Below are 15,592 nucleotides of genomic sequence, written 5' to 3'. Positions count from 1 at the left end.
GAAATGCAAATTAAATCTATAATGTATAATTTGATGTTTTATCTAAGAACTGATCACAATAAAGATAATTAACTTCATAAGTTAACTTGTTCCCATTTTTAATCTCTTTTTCCATCCTGCTGGCAGTTATATAAGTGGGATTGAATGAAGTTATTTATATGGTTCTCTGGAAAGGCTGGTTTCTTTCCCACAGCATAGTTATTTTGAGATTCACACACACATTTAGTACAGTTCAGAATCCTGTTTATTTTTCATTGTTCAGTAGTATTCTAGCACATGACTACCAATTTGTTTATCAATTCACCTGTTAATATAGATCTGATTTATTTTTAGTTATTATTATAAATAAAGCTGATATTAACATTAGTAAAACATTAATTCTTTATGTGTACCTGTATTTCCATTTTTCTTGGGTAAAGATCCATGAGTAGAATGGCTGAATTCTACAGATTATACAATAGATGATACTTTTTAGAAAATGGTCAAACATTTTTCTGAAGTTTCATTTTAGAAAATTTCATTGTTGATGTGTTTTAAACTTTCAGTTTCTCTATACCCTTGACTATTCATATATATATATATATATTTTTTTTTTTTGGTTTTTGGGCCACACCCGGTGGTGCTCAGAGGTGACTCCTGGCTGTCTGCTCAGAAGTAGCTCCTGGCAGGCACGGGGGACCATATGGGACACCGGGATTAGAACCAACCACCTTAGGTCCTGGATCGGCTGCTTGCAAGGCAAACACCGCTGTGCTATCTCTCCGGGCCCCATAGATATATTTTTTAAATAATATTTTATTTAAACACCTTGATTACAAACATGATTGTGGTTGAATTTCAGTCATGAAGGAATGCCCCCCATCACTAGTGCAACATTCCCATTACCAATGTCCCAAATCTCTCTCTCTCCTCCCCACCTTACCCCTGTCTGTAATCTAGACAGGCTTTCTATTTCCCTCATACATTCTCATTGTTAGGATAGTTCTCAATGTAGTTATTTCTCTAACTAAACTCATCACTCTTTGTGGTGAGCTTCATGAACTGAGCTGGAATTTCCAGCCCTCCTCTCTTTTGTCTCTGAAAATTATTGCAAGAATGTCTTTCACTTTTCTTGAAACCCATAGATGAGTGAGGCCATTCTGTGTCTTTCTCTCTCTCTCTCTCTCTCTCTCTCTCTCTCTCTCTCTCTCTCTTTCTCTCTCTCTCTGACTTATTTCACTATCTGCCTGCTCTGCCTAAGACTTGATCATAGTTATATTTTGACTTGATCATAGTAATATTTCGACTTGATTATAGTTATATTTCAAGCTTAGCCATTATAAGGAAATTATAGTGGTCTCTAATTGTGGTTTTAATTTTTATTTTCTAATTTAACCTATGCTGTTGAATATATTTATTTTGATAGACTTTAGTCTATAACTACACACTTTTTGGTAAGCTGTTCATTCAAATAATTAAATACTTTAAACAAATAAGGAGCATGCCAGGAAGGCATCCTGAGCAAAGCTAGGAATAGCCCTTGAGCATCGCCGGGTGTGGTTAAAGAAAAGACAAAAAAATAAAATAATATAAAATAAAATAAAAAAGGAAGTGTTTTGAGGCTTTTTGCATTGAGCTTTGAGAATTATTTGTAATATGTTTATAAATCCTACACATATATTTCTAGTTTCTATATATAAATTTAAAGAAGTATTCTCTTAGACTATTGTTGTATTATAATTTTTGTTTCTTTTTTGTATTTCTTTTTCTTTCTCTTTCTCTTTCTTTTTTATTCTCTCTTTCTTTCCCTTTCTTTCTTTCTTTTCTCTTTCTTTCTTCTTCCTTCCTTTTTTCCTTCCTTCCTTCCTTCCTTCCTTCCTTCCTTCCTTTCTTTCTTTCTTTCTTTCTTTCTTTCTTTCTTTCTTTCTTTCTTTCTTTCTTTCTTTCTTTCTTTCTTTCTTCTTTCTTTCTCTTTCTTCTTTCTTTTCTTTCTTTCTTTCTTTCTTTCTTTCTCTTTCTTTCTTTCTTTTCTTTCTTTCTTTCTTTCTTTCTTTCTTTCTTCTTTCTTTCTTCTTTCTTTTCTTTCTTTCTTTCTTTCTTCTTTCTTTCTTTCTTTCTTTCTTTCTTTCTTTCTTTCTTTCTTTCTTTCTTTCTTTCTTTGTTTACACTTGGTGGTGCTCTGAGTTTACTCCTGAAAGATAAGGAATCATAAAGTATGCCATTTATTGAACTTGGGTTGGCCCTGTATAAGGCAAATGCCCTACCTGATGAATTATTGCTCCTTAATTTCATTTTTAATTTAAGTCTTTTAATCATTTAAAAAAGGGAAAATTTAAGGGCTGGAGCAATAGTACAGCAGGTAAGGTGCTTTACTTGCATGCAGTTGATCTGGAATTGATGATCTCTGGCATCCCATATGGTCCTGGCACTACCAGGAGTAATTTCTGAGTGCAGAGCCAGAAGTAAGCCCTGACAGGCCAGAGAGATAGCACATTGGTAGGGCAGTTGCCTTGCACACAACAGACCCAGGACTGACAGTGGTTTGAATCGCGGCATCTCCCTGAGCCAGACAGGAGTGGTTCCTGAGTACAAAGTCAAGAGTAATTCCTGAGCGCTGCTGGGTGTGACCAAAAACGAAAAACCAAAAAAAAAAAAAAAAAGAAGTAAGTCATGAATACCATCAAGTATAATCCAAAGCAAAAGTCTGAGAAATATGATTTTCCCTGATAATCCTTTTAGGGATCATGTTATAGGGTCATATAAAAAAATCTTTGCCCAATATAAGATTACTTAAATTTTCTCCTTTATTTATTTATTTATTTATTTATTTTATTTTATTTTATTTTGTTTTGTTTTTTGGGTCACACCCAGCAGCGCTCAGAGGTTACTCTTGACTCTACACTCAGAAATCACCCCTGGCAGCCTAGGGAAACCATCTGAGATGCAGGGATTCGAACCACCATCCTTCTACATGCAAGGCAAACGCCCTACCTCTATGCTATCTCTCCAGCCCCAATTTCCTCCTTTATTTTTTTGAAAGTTTTCTACTATGATACATCTTACTAATTTTTTTGCACATGTTGTTAGAATTGAAGTTCCTGAGGGTTTTGTTGAAGTTTTTTTGTTTGTTGTTTGTGCTTTTGGAGGCTAATAATTGAATATTAATTATTTTAGTATCAATTTAAAAAAAAATACAAGTCTCTTCTTTGCCCAGAAAATCACTTTTGTCTGTTTGGCTACTATGAACCTAGTTTTGGATTCTGTTTTATTCTATTGATCTGTAATGTGCTGTTTCTAGCTTTTCTGCATCCTAGTCAACACTTGCTATCTTTTAGGTTTTTTTGTATTTGTCTTTGTTTTGTTTGTTTTGGGGCCACACCCGGTGATGCTCGGGGTTACTCCTGGCTATGCTCTCAGAAATCGCTCCTGGCTTGGGGGACCATATGAGATATCAGGGGATCGAATTGCAGTTCGTCCTAGGTCAGCCGCATGCAAGGCAAACACCCTACCACTACACCACTTCTCCAGCCCCATATCTTCTAGTTTTTTATTTATAATTTTTTTATTGTTGTAATGCCAGTGATCAAATCCAGGGCCTCACACATGCAAGGCATGTACTCTATCACTGAGCTACATCCAAGTGCTATGTTTTAGAATAATCTTTTACATGATCCTGAGTGGAGTGTCTCATCATTGTCTCAGCTTGAGTTTCCCTGAAGGCCAGTTGTGTGGAGGATGTGGGTGTTGGAAGAATATTGGTCTTGCTTCATGACCTGAGAATGTTCCCTATTTTTACAGAGTGATTCTGTATTAACACCCTCATTACATCTTCCTACTTTCAGACTCATAATTTTTCTTTCCACTTTTATATGGAACCACTACTTCGAAGCTCCAGTGCGTCTTTCTGATTTGGGATTTTAGTGACTTGCAGTCTCTGTTCTCGGAGGGCATATGGATAATTGACACCATGAGTCTTTAGGCACTGACAGCTCTGGCACCTTCAGACCTTACTAAAGCCAACCTGCTCTCACTGATGGTTGTCGCTTCCGCACCTTATCCAGGGCCCACCACTATTTCAGCAGCTTTAGTCCCCAAAGTTGCTTGAGATGTGGGATTCTTTTGTTCTTGAGCATGCTACATCTCCTGGAGCCTTTCCTCTCCTTCCTCTCATCAGATATTTATCTCAAAACATCTTATCACTTCTTTTGTGACAGATGTGTTCTCTGGGCTTGGGGTCTTGCCATCTTAGTTGCTCTAGTTGCATGACAGAAAATTTGGGTAGGTGTAAAAGTGATTTTTGTTCCTCTATTGTTTCTCCTCTACTGTCATTTTCTGTCAGTTGTCCATCTCCCACATTCACACAAATACTACTGGTCCCAACCAGCTACCTTCTGGACTTTGAGGAATGTTTTTTCCTTTTGTTTTTACAAACTCCTGCTTCTATTGCATGGCCTTGCTCAATGTCACCACTTCCAGGAAGTTTTGCCTGATATTCAGAGCTTAGATGAGATTAGTGGCTACCTCTTGCCACTACAGCAGGTTGAATGTGCCTCTCGCATAGAACATATTAGACCATTCACTTTTCTCCCTGCCACCCCAATTGAAATATCAGTATATCATGGCAGGAAATGTGGTCATTTGTTCAGTGTCCTTAGTAGCTGGCCCAGAACCCAACTGAAAGCACTTAGTGAGGGTCACATTGATTTTGTATGGTGAGACCATCTCAGAGCAAGTCAGTGGCAAAATGGATATTATTGCCTGGTATACAGAGCACAGAATGGCCTAAAAGTGTTTTTTTTTTTGTTTGTTTGTTTTTTTCTTTTTTTTTTTGTCTCTGGCACATTACAACTCTCTTGTTGCAATAGTATTCTAGGAGTGCTTTATCTTGGAGATGTGTTTTCATTGACATAGTCTGTTTCTATCTACCACACATGAGATAATAAAGTTGGGAGAACAATTCTTCTGAAGAGTTGCTAGTGGCTGGCATGATGAGAATCAAATAGTGTGTGATATGAGTGAATGAAGGATGGTCCTGCATTTCTGCCCATACTACATGGGGGCTTGTCTACTTAGCCTCTAGGCTTCTTCTCACTTCCCTGGGGGTGTTCTTGATTCTATGAGAGAAGGCCCTCACAGCATCACTGACTCCTTCTCTTCCAGCCTTTGTGCTTCTGATTGGAGGCTTCGAAGTTGGCCTATCACACTTCCCCTTCTTTGCCTGCCTCTCATCGGACCTCCAGCTAGTAAGCTCCATACTTGGCTTCAGTTACTCTCTCATTTGGTAAGATGGATTCTGCCTTCTGCCCTCCTAGATCTCCTTTCACCATGGCTGAACTCAGAGCAAGGAATAAACGTTTCTGAGCATTCTCTTGGGGAAAGGGGACAGCTTTGGCCCAGAAATGAGGTGCAGGATAGGGGTGGTGGTAGTGGGGATGGTTTAAGGACTCCTCTATGGGACTACACTTAAATATTAGAGGGCAGGTCAGGGGCCAGAGGGATTGTACAGTGAGTAGGGCTCTGTGGACAACAGGTTTGATCCCTGGCATCACATATGAATCACCAAGTCCTTCAGGAGTGATCCCTGAGCACAAAGCAGGAATAAGCCCTAAGCAGTCCTAGGAGTGACCCCAACACCACCACTTCTGCCAACAAAACAGGTCAGGTCAGCTCTCTGTTGGCTTCCTGTGAACCTATCATACTTAGAATATTCTCTCAAATTAGCCCAGAGTGGTAGTGCAGTGGGTAAGGTGTCTGCTTTGCATGCAGCCAACCCAGATTTGATCTTGCACTTTCCATTTGATCCTCCAAGAACCACCAGGAGTGACTGCTGAATATAGAGCCAGAGTATCTCCTGAGCATCACCAGACGTGGCAAAAAAAAAAAAAAGAGAAAAGAAAAAAAGAATATTCTTAGAAGTCAGGGCTGGAGAGAGCACAATGGGGTATGGCATTTTCTGCATATACCCAACTCTGGTTTGATTCCCGGCATCCCATATGCTCCCTTGAACACTGCCAGGAGTAATTGCTGAGTGCAGAGTCAAGAGTACTCCATAAGCATTGCCAAGTGTGACTCAAAGATTGAAGAAAGAAAAAGAACATTTTCAGAAAACAGAGATGTAGGAACGTTCATTTCTTTAAATTAAATTAAATTTAAATTTCTTTAAACTTCATGGCTTCACACTGGATACGTTTCCCTCAAGTTGGCTTGGCTTCCCCTCAGGAGGCAGAGAGAAGCATCAGTGTGTTGCAACTTAGGGCTCAAGATTTATCAGTCTGGTCTCTTGCAGCCCCATACCTCATAGTCTCCATCTCACTCCTCCATCATGTTAGACTTCCACAGGCCTTCGTGCATGCATCCAGCAATCATGTACTTACATTCCCACTGCAACTCCAGGGTCACACATTCTGACCTCTGCATATCAATAGTCCTTCCATCAGGACTAGTGACCGATCCAAGCCGATACTGCTTCTGGGTCATAGCTCCTGGGCTGAGCTCCATGCCCTCAGTGCTGATCCCACATCCAGCATATGGCTAGCCTCAGGGAATGTTTGCCAACAAGGCAACAAAGCATCTTTTAAACCTGTCTTTTTTCCTATTGTGTTTTCTATACAGTGAATTCAGTGTGTGAGTGAATGCTAGGGCTCATGAGCTAGTGGCATCACCAATGATTACTATTCATTTTAAAAAATCAAAAGAAAGTGTTCCAGAGTGAGATGTGATATGGGAGAAAGAGTAGTCTCTGACTTTTTCTATTGGTGGGATTTTTTTTTTTGGTTTGGTTAGTTTTGGTTTGAGGGGCATACCTGATGGTGCTCAGGGGTTACTGCTTGCTCTGCACAAAAGACTCACTCCTGATGGACTCTGTGGGATGCCAGAGCTTGAATCTGGGTTGGCCTTGTGCAAGTTTTACCTACTGTCCTATTGCTCTGTCCCCATGATAAATTTATTTTTATTTTTGGTTTTTAGATTACATATGGTAATACTCAGGAGTTACTCCTGGCTCTGTTCTCAGAAATTACTCCTGACAATGCTTGTGGAACTATATGGGATGCCAAGATAGAACACAGGCCAGCCAAAAAAGATACCCAACTGCTGTACTATCTTTCCTGTTATTTTTTGGGGGTGTTGATTTTTATTTTGGTATTTGGGCCAAACTTGGTAACATTCAGGGGTTACTTTATGGCTCTGTATTCAGAAATCTCCCTTGGCAGGCTTTAGGAACCATATGGAATGCTGGGAATTAAACTCAGGTCAGCCTCATGCAAAGCAAATGCTCTACCTGCTGTGCTATCAATCCAGTCCCTCCTGAGGTTTTTTTGTTGTTGTTGTTTTGTTTTGTGTTTTTGAGGAGATCACACTTGGAGATACTCAGGGATCACTTCTGACTCCTGTCATGGCTTAGGGGACCATTTGGGATCTTGAGGATAGAACCTGGGTCAGCCATGTGCAATGTAAGCACCCTACTCACCATCTTATCTCCCCAGCCCCACTGGCAGACTGTGTGATGGAGAGGAGAGAGAGCATGGCTTAGCAGCCTGGGCACCCAGGACTTGGGTCAGTGATATACATCCAGTAGTACTAACCTACAGCTCAGTGTTTATAGACAAATCTGCATCTAGCAGAAAGGCACAGACAGCAATCTGGAGACCTGGTCTGATCCTGGCTCTGGGTGTGACTCTGGAACAATCCATTTATTCTCCTGGGTTCCAATGTTCCACATGAATGACAGAGTGACCATGAGCTCTCCAGGTCTCTCTGCACTGTAGATTCTAGGATTATGAGCTCCCCAGGGGTATGTGGAGTGAATTTACTAGATGGGCTGCCCCAAGTATGGGATCCAGCCTTCCAAAGAGGATGGTGAATGCAGGCATATCTCTGGACAGACGGGGGTTAGGCAATGCTCACAAGGGCTGTGTTGAAAGAAAACCCAGTGCTCCAATCTTGATATTTTGTTTTGTTTGTTTTGGATGTCAAACTTGGAGATGCTCAGGATTTCCTCCTGGCTCCGCTCCCAGGAATTATTCTTGGTGATGCTCAGAGATCATATAAGATGCTGGGGATCAAACTTGAGTTGGCTGCATACAAGACAAGCACTCTACTCACTGTACTATCTCTCCCGGTCCCAAACTTGTTCCTTTCTTGTAGGTTTGCTGTTACCATCCTCCATATCATACAGTGTCCCCATGGGCAGGTAAGTCCCCTCTGAGCTGCGTTTACAAGTTTCAGCCCTAGTCTCATGGTGTGATGCTGTGTGGCCTTGAATAAGCATCTGTATCTCTCTGAATATAGCTGTCTCATAGGTATTAAGGGGCATGGGTTGGAGCCAATTGTGGCGCTTCCATTTTTCTTGCCTCATACTCATTACAGTACCAATTCCTATCATCTGATGTGATACTCACAAGAGCTTCTCAAGGTAGGGAAGCTCTCAGCAAACCAATTTAACAGATAAAGAGACTGAGGCTCACCTGTATTGATTCACCCTTAAGAGGCAGCAGATTTTGGAGTTGAGACCTAAGTGTGCTCACTCCAGCATTCATGTCCTTCCACCCCTTCTTGGAGCCTCAGTTTCTCTGTCAATAAAACTAGAGGCTCATATGAAATGAACCCCTTTCAGCTCTGCCATCATTGTCCTTCTCAGAATTGGGGGGTAGGGGTGCTTCTTCTGTTTAGTCTTGGACTCCAGAAAAAGGAGCAAGAAGAAAGTACACCTAGCTAGGATGTGAGTAAGGAGGTATAGAGCATTTAAAAAAATTTTTATTGATTGATTGATTGGTTCTGGGGCTACACCCAACAGTGCTCAGGGGTTACTTCTGGGTCTGCACTCATAAATCACACCCTGGCAGGCTGGAGGACCATATGGGATGCTGGGAATCGAACTGGATCCCTCCCTGGTCAACTGCATGCAAGGAAAACACCCTACTGCTATGCTATCTCTCCGGCCCCAGGTATAAACTTAAGGGAGTTACCAGAAATCTATAAAGACAGGCCAGGCCATTCACTACATTTTGAAATCTGAAGTAATAAAGGGTGTGATTAAGAGAATAGAGAAGAGGGGCCCGGAGAGATAGCACAGTGGCGTTTGCCTTGCAAGCAGCTGATCCAGGACCTAAGGTGGTTGGTTAAAATCCTGGTGTCCCATATGGTCCCCTGTGCCTGCCAGGAGGTATTTCTGAGCAGACAGCCAGGAGTCACCCCTGAGCACCACCGGGTGTGGCCCAAAAACCAAAAAAAAAAAAAAAAAAAGAGAGAGAATAGAGAAGAGTCCAGGTGAAAGATAAGGCTTGGAGGCTGGGCCTTACTCCATTTCTCTGTACTAGGATCAAAATCATTGTGCCCTAAATGCCATCATTCCCACTCATGGTGCCTGAAGTTCCATAATCCAATTCTTGTCCTTGTATTCTTGGAGAACTATCCATTATCCAGAAGTGAAGTTGTTTTGAAATTTGAGATATTCAGAGTCAAATTAGCCTTTTTTTTTTTTTTTTTTTTTTTGGTTTTTCGGGCCACACCCATTTGATGCTCAGGGCTTACTCCTGGCTAAGCGCTCAGAAATTGCCCCTGGCTTGGGGGGACCATATGGGACGGGGGATCGAACAGCAGTCCTTCCTTGGCTAGCACTTGCAAGGCAGATACTTTACCTCTAGCGCCACCTCGCCGGCCCCAAATTAGCCTTTTGACTAGGGGCCTGACCTCCTCTGCCGAGAGTCCATGATCTATGGTCTGTTTCTGTTGCAGTTTGTGGGGCAGTATGAAACTATCGTGTTCTACTGGCCTTCATTGCTCTGCTTGGCTTTCCTGCTGGGCCGTTTCCTGCATATGTTCAACAAGTCTCTGAGGGTGCAACTGGGCTGGGATCTCCAAGGGGTAAGTATGAGTTATAGGAACTGGGTGTGTCCTGACAGCAACCCTTTGAAGTTCTTATATTCTACTTAAATGTGGATTCAGAGAGCAGAACTGTCTCATCCTGTTATATAGTTAGTCTGTAGGAAAGCAAAATGCGAACCTTGACAATTTGATTTTTGTTTTCTTGTAACCACTGTTTATTTGATAATTCCTTGAAATTTAAAGTTAGATGGTTTGTTGAGATACTTTCCCCTAATATAGACATCCACTGCTATAAAATTTTGTTCTAAACCTTCTTTTGGTACTTCCAATAAATTTTATTGTGCTTCTGTTTTAAATTAATAATTAAAAAATCTCCCCCTGTAAGATAAACTGCAAACAAAAGGTGTTTTTCTGTGCCCTAGGCAGTGTCACCTTGAAGGAGGTGATATTGATAAAGGATATTTTTGCTTGATTGGATGCTATAGAGTCCTATTGTGATCTGTAGCTAGTTATCAACATTGGTGGAGGAGTTTAGGGACAAGGATTCTTTTTCTTTTTTTATTTTCTTTTTCTTTTTTTATTTTTGGAACACGAATTCTTGCATTTCCATTTCTTCACTATTGCCAGTCAGATCCTAACCAGATCTCATACTCTACCCAACATTCTACACAGATCTCATATACTCTACCTAACATCTTCCAATAGAGGATTGTGTCTCAGAGCATGCAAAAGTTACATGTTCAATATGTGTGGCAAAGGTGATGGCTCTTGTGGAAAGCCAATTACACTTGGAGAAAAATATTTCAAAACATACCATTCAAGTTCATTTAAATACTGTAAAATAAGGAACGAACCAAAGGAACTCTTAATCAGAAAAAGCACTGGAATTTGGAATGTTTTATTCTCAAAACAATATTTTCAACCATTATAGAAATAACTAAATCCCCAAAGTATAGAGGACAAGACCATACATACACTCAGTAAAGAAAAGAGTGAAGAAGACTAGGTGGCATCACATGACATCAAGTGCTTGGTGAGCAAGAAATTGGACCAGGTTCTCTTTTACATAAGAGACAGGTATTTCAGAACAGTTGTGTCTAAGAGAATAGCTTCCACTCATAGTCTTGTCTTCTGTGGAAATAGTTCATCAAAGAGGACTTTAACAACAGTTTGTGCCCAAAGCATTCACCTTTTTCTTTTCTCACAGGAAGAAAAGCCTTTCCTGGAAGTTCACCAGGCAGAGCATGTCAAACAACTCCTGAGGAAACACCCTCTGCAGTAAGCCATAATTTGACCTATCCATCCTTAGTGTTCTTAGATCCATGCATGAGCCCTGATAACACGGAGGAGGGGGGAGTGGTGGCAGAGGGGAGCTTCAGAGACAACTGAGAAACTGAGAGGGTATTGGATTTGTTAAGTATCTTGTGTGCAAACTTAATCTAAATTTTTAAAAAGACAAGTTTATGGCCTTACATAATTTACATAAAGAAGTAATCCACTTCTGACAGATGGATCCAGGCTTATGAATAATATTGGTAAGGCTTCAGAATGGTGGTGGTCTTCAGAATTTTAAGTGTTTTCCCTCCTGGCTTAAACTCATGGGGAAGAGATATACTTTTTAAACAATTCAAACAGAAACTTCATGAATCTATTTCGCAGATCAGATTGGACCTCATGGCACTCCATAATCAGTTACTGTAGCCAGGTGATTGCAGTGAGAACTGATTGTGAATTTGGGATCACATGTTCACCATCGGGGCCAGGAAATGATTGAAATACATTTAATCTTTAGGTCTGGTATGTCAGACATGGGAAAAAACAAATTCCCAGAGAAAACATAGTACTATTGCTAATAGAAGAAGACAGTTTTTTCTCTAGGCATAGAGAAATAGGTCATCTTATTTCTACCACCGTGACTGTGTATAAGGGGATATGCTCCAGAGAAGTACCAAGGGATATGCCAATTCCAAGGTCTCATTAGGATGCAGCTAGTAAGCTACCGAGTAAACATAGTTAGAACTATAGTTAACTCTGTATGGGTGCAGAAAGTGCAAAATAAGAATGGCATAATTAAGAGAGTTATTTTCTTATGTAAATAAATTCTGGAGGTGGGCAGGCCAGGTTGACCCTCCATGGTAGTTTACTGATCATCTGTCTTCTTGACTCTGGTTTTATTGATTTCCATCAAGGAGTTTATCCAAAATAGAAGAGGGATTCAAGGGCAACACCAGATCTAGATCTCAGATAATAGGCAGAAGAAAGAACAAAGAAAGTGGAGTCCTTCCATCCACATCACAATCTTATGAGCAACCCTCCCAAGTCCCCCTCCACACTGTGGTCACATCTAAGTGGCCTGTACTTAGTTTTGGCCAGTCTTAGTTGTAAAAGAGATCATGAACAACATGATCTCTTTTTTATTTGTTGAAAGGCTGCACCAATTCAAAGTGAGACTCTGTCCATATACAAATATGTTCATGTGTTATTCTTGGCTCTACATCTCTGGTAGTGCTCAGGAGACAATATAGATTACTGAGGATTAAAACCAGGTCAGCTGTATTACATGCTGTACTATTGCTCCAACCCTAAGAATTCCCCTGTTTTTTTGTTTTTGTTTTTGTTTTGTTTTGTTTTTGCTAAGCTCTAAGATAAAGAGTAAGTAATATTATTTTCAGAGTAATTAGGCATGTGTTTGCCAGCCACAATCTGCTCTTTCCTGGTATTTGTTTATTTGCAGAGAAGAAACCAAGTCTTGGTTCCAAACCAAGATCTATGAGTGGGACCCTTACTTTCAGTTTCCAAGTAGAATGATTGGAACCACTGTGTTGGCCTTCATCTGCCTGTACCTTGTAAGTAAATCTGAGGAGTCCTTTTCTATTTAGTATATGGTATAGGCATAGAACAGAAGCGGACTTTGAAAAATGAGTTAGTTTAATCTCTGTAAATCAAAGATGTGCATTTCCTTCATCTACCACTTTGACTCCAAGAACACTTTTTGTCAATATGTAAGTGAATTGTCTACAAAAATTTTGACTGCCAAGTCCTTATCTGAAGTGTTTTAAGGGGCCGGGGAGGAAGGGCATTTGCCTCGCAGGCAGAAGGTGGTTCAAATCCCGGCGTCCCATATGGTCCCCCGTGCCTGCCAGGAGTGAATTCTGAACATAGAGCCAGGAGGAACCCCTGAGCACCGCTGGGTGTGGCCCATAAACAACAAAAAAAGTTATAAAGTGTTTCAAGATGCTACTCTATCCTAACAATAAGAAAAAATCTGAACAAAATAAAAAAAATAGTTCTCCTAAAAAAAAAAATAGTTCTCCTTAAGAGACTATAAAAAGAAACCACAAAACTATGGAAAGAAAACAACTAAGTAAATAGAGCAAAATTTCATATTCATGGTTAAAAAGACATATCGACAAATACCATTTGCTCACAATTGATAATTGATCTACAGATTAAATGAGAAACCTCAATCAATATCCTAGGAATTTATGTATACTAGAGACCAGTTCTAAAGTTTACAAAGAAAAGCAAAGGACACAGAATAGTAATGATTCATTAGAGAATTGTGTTGGAGAGCTCCACGCTACTTGATTTCAAGTCTAATTGTTACCAAGATAATACCTATACAAATTAATTACATATATTATATAAACTTAATTATATCATGTTATTAATTTTACAGTGAATTGCTATACTTGTATGTGAAGTCTTAATTTGGATTTTGAGTTTCAAAGAGTTTTGACCTAAAATCAAGAGAGAAATGATAAGTTATTCACATACTGGGTGAGACTTGGGTAAGACAAACATTTGCCCTGTGTTCCAGTTCATTGTCATTGAGTTCTGCATATTCATACGGGGGTGAAAGATGAATTGGATGTGTTTGAAAACATGTTGGAGCGTTACATCATTGCCACAAACCCAGACAGGTAACCCAAACTCCAGTCATCCCTGCAAGTAAAAGAACTGATAAGTGTCTCCAAAGGTAAAACCATTCTCTGTTCCTTCCACTTGTATGGGAAACTGAGAGAAGGACTTGTAGCTAGGTCGGCAGATGCACACCTGTGTAATGACTACTACTTTACTTATTTATTGTTTTTTGTTTAGGGGACACACTCAGAGACACTCAGGGGTTAACTTCTGGCTATGTCCTCAGAAATCTTTCCTGGCTTGGGGGACCCTATGGGACGCTAGGGGATCAACGCAATCCGTCTTGGGTCAGCTTTTTTCAAGGCAAACACCCTACGCTGTGCCGCAGCTCTGGCTCTAGTAATGATTACTAATATCCACATCAGGTGACATCTGGTCTTGGAGAAAAACAGTGTTATTATTGATATATGCCCTCCCCTGGAATGAGAATTATTCATTTTGCCTAAAAACTCTTTGGGGGCAGAATGAATTTTTCTTCTCAAATTTTTCATCTCAAATAGTCACTGAATAATTAAAACTAGAAGAGATTTTTTTTTTTTACTCTGGGTCAAAAAACAAAACAAGTCTTGACTTTTCTTAATGATTGTATAGAGTTGTTTTTGTTTGTCTGTTTGTTTTTTGGTTTTTGGGTCACAATCCGGCAGCACTCAGAGGTTACTCTTGGCTCTCCCCTGGCAGGCACCGGGGACCATATGGGATGCCGGGATTCGAACCACTATCCTTCTGGATGTAAGGCAAAAGCACCTACCTCCAGGCTATCTCTCCTGCCCCCCTTGTACAAAGTTTTTAAATTTTGTTTTAGGCCTATAGCCAAACAGTGTCAGGGACAACTCCTGACTCTGTGCTCAGGGACCAATATGGGGTGCTAGGGAACAAACCTGGAAAGGATGCATGCAAGACAAATACCCTGTACTGTCTCTGGCCACAGGAGATTTTTATTTGTTTGGGGGTCACGCCCTCCAGTGTGCTTAGAGCTTAATCCTGACTCTGAGGCTCAGGGATCACTCCTGGCAGTTCTCAGGAGACCTTAGTACCAGAGATCTAACTTTGTATGCTAGGCACTATCTCTCTGACCCCAGAAGATTTTGTTTATTTGTTTGTGACTACACTCAGTAGTGAGCTGGTTTATTCCTGGCTCTACACTCAGGGATCACCCCCTAGTGATGTGGTGCCAGGTATTGAACTGAGTTGGCCTCATATAAAGCGAGCACCCTACCCACTGTACACTGCTCCAGCCCCACCCCCCCAAAATAATTTTTATTATAAAAAAGGTACTAAATTTTTTTCAATGCTTTTTCTGCACTGCTTTTCATGTCCACAAATTATTTTTTCTTTATTTCATCCCTGTACCACTAAACATAATAACAATAAAACCAAATTATATACAAAATACCATAGTTGCTTGGATGTATCTCAAATGGTAGGTAGATCTCTTAGCTTACATGTGTGAGGCTCTTGGATTCAATCCCCAAATCCAAAAATAATTATTAAAATCCACTGAGGGCTGGGAACAGGAGCACTGCTTGTACTTGGCTACCTGGTTCAATCCCCAGCATCCCAAGAGTAATTCTTGAGTGCAGAGTCAGGAGGTCCAAACACCAAAAATGAATGAATAAAAAAATAAACAACAAATTACTGAGGGTCTGGAGTGAATAGTACAGTGAATTAGACTTTTATTTTGTGTGCACCTGATCTGTATCAGTCCCCCCAAATCCCTTAGGGCTCCCTGAGCTCACCAGAAGTGATTCCTGAGCTCAGAGTAAGAAGGAATAAGATCTGAGCACTATCAGGTATGACCAGAAATAAACAAGCCAAAAATAATTACTGAAAATATACAGATTAATGTCTATTTAATTTGTCTTTG

At 40.3% G+C, this 15,592-nt stretch overlaps 1 protein-coding gene across 1 annotated transcript in view; it reads left to right on the top strand.

The window, feature by feature from the left end:
* LOC126023397 (stimulated by retinoic acid gene 6 protein-like) overlaps positions 1-15,592 on the top strand; it is a 47,604-nt gene that overhangs the window by 19,898 nt on the left and 12,114 nt on the right. Inside the window, 7 exon segments of the mRNA XM_049784144.1 lie at positions 5,140-5,260; positions 8,125-8,170; positions 9,715-9,843; positions 11,012-11,082; positions 12,539-12,650; positions 13,625-13,657; positions 13,660-13,783. Coding sequence (XP_049640101.1) covers positions 5,140-5,260; positions 8,125-8,170; positions 9,715-9,843; positions 11,012-11,082; positions 12,539-12,650; positions 13,625-13,657; positions 13,660-13,783 — 636 coding nt within the window.

Source organism: Suncus etruscus, chromosome 1 (assembly GCF_024139225.1).
Source record: "Suncus etruscus isolate mSunEtr1 chromosome 1, mSunEtr1.pri.cur, whole genome shotgun sequence".
Classification (NCBI taxonomy): Eukaryota; Metazoa; Chordata; class Mammalia; order Eulipotyphla; family Soricidae; genus Suncus; species Suncus etruscus.
This window is presented reverse-complemented; position numbering and strand designations above follow the sequence as displayed.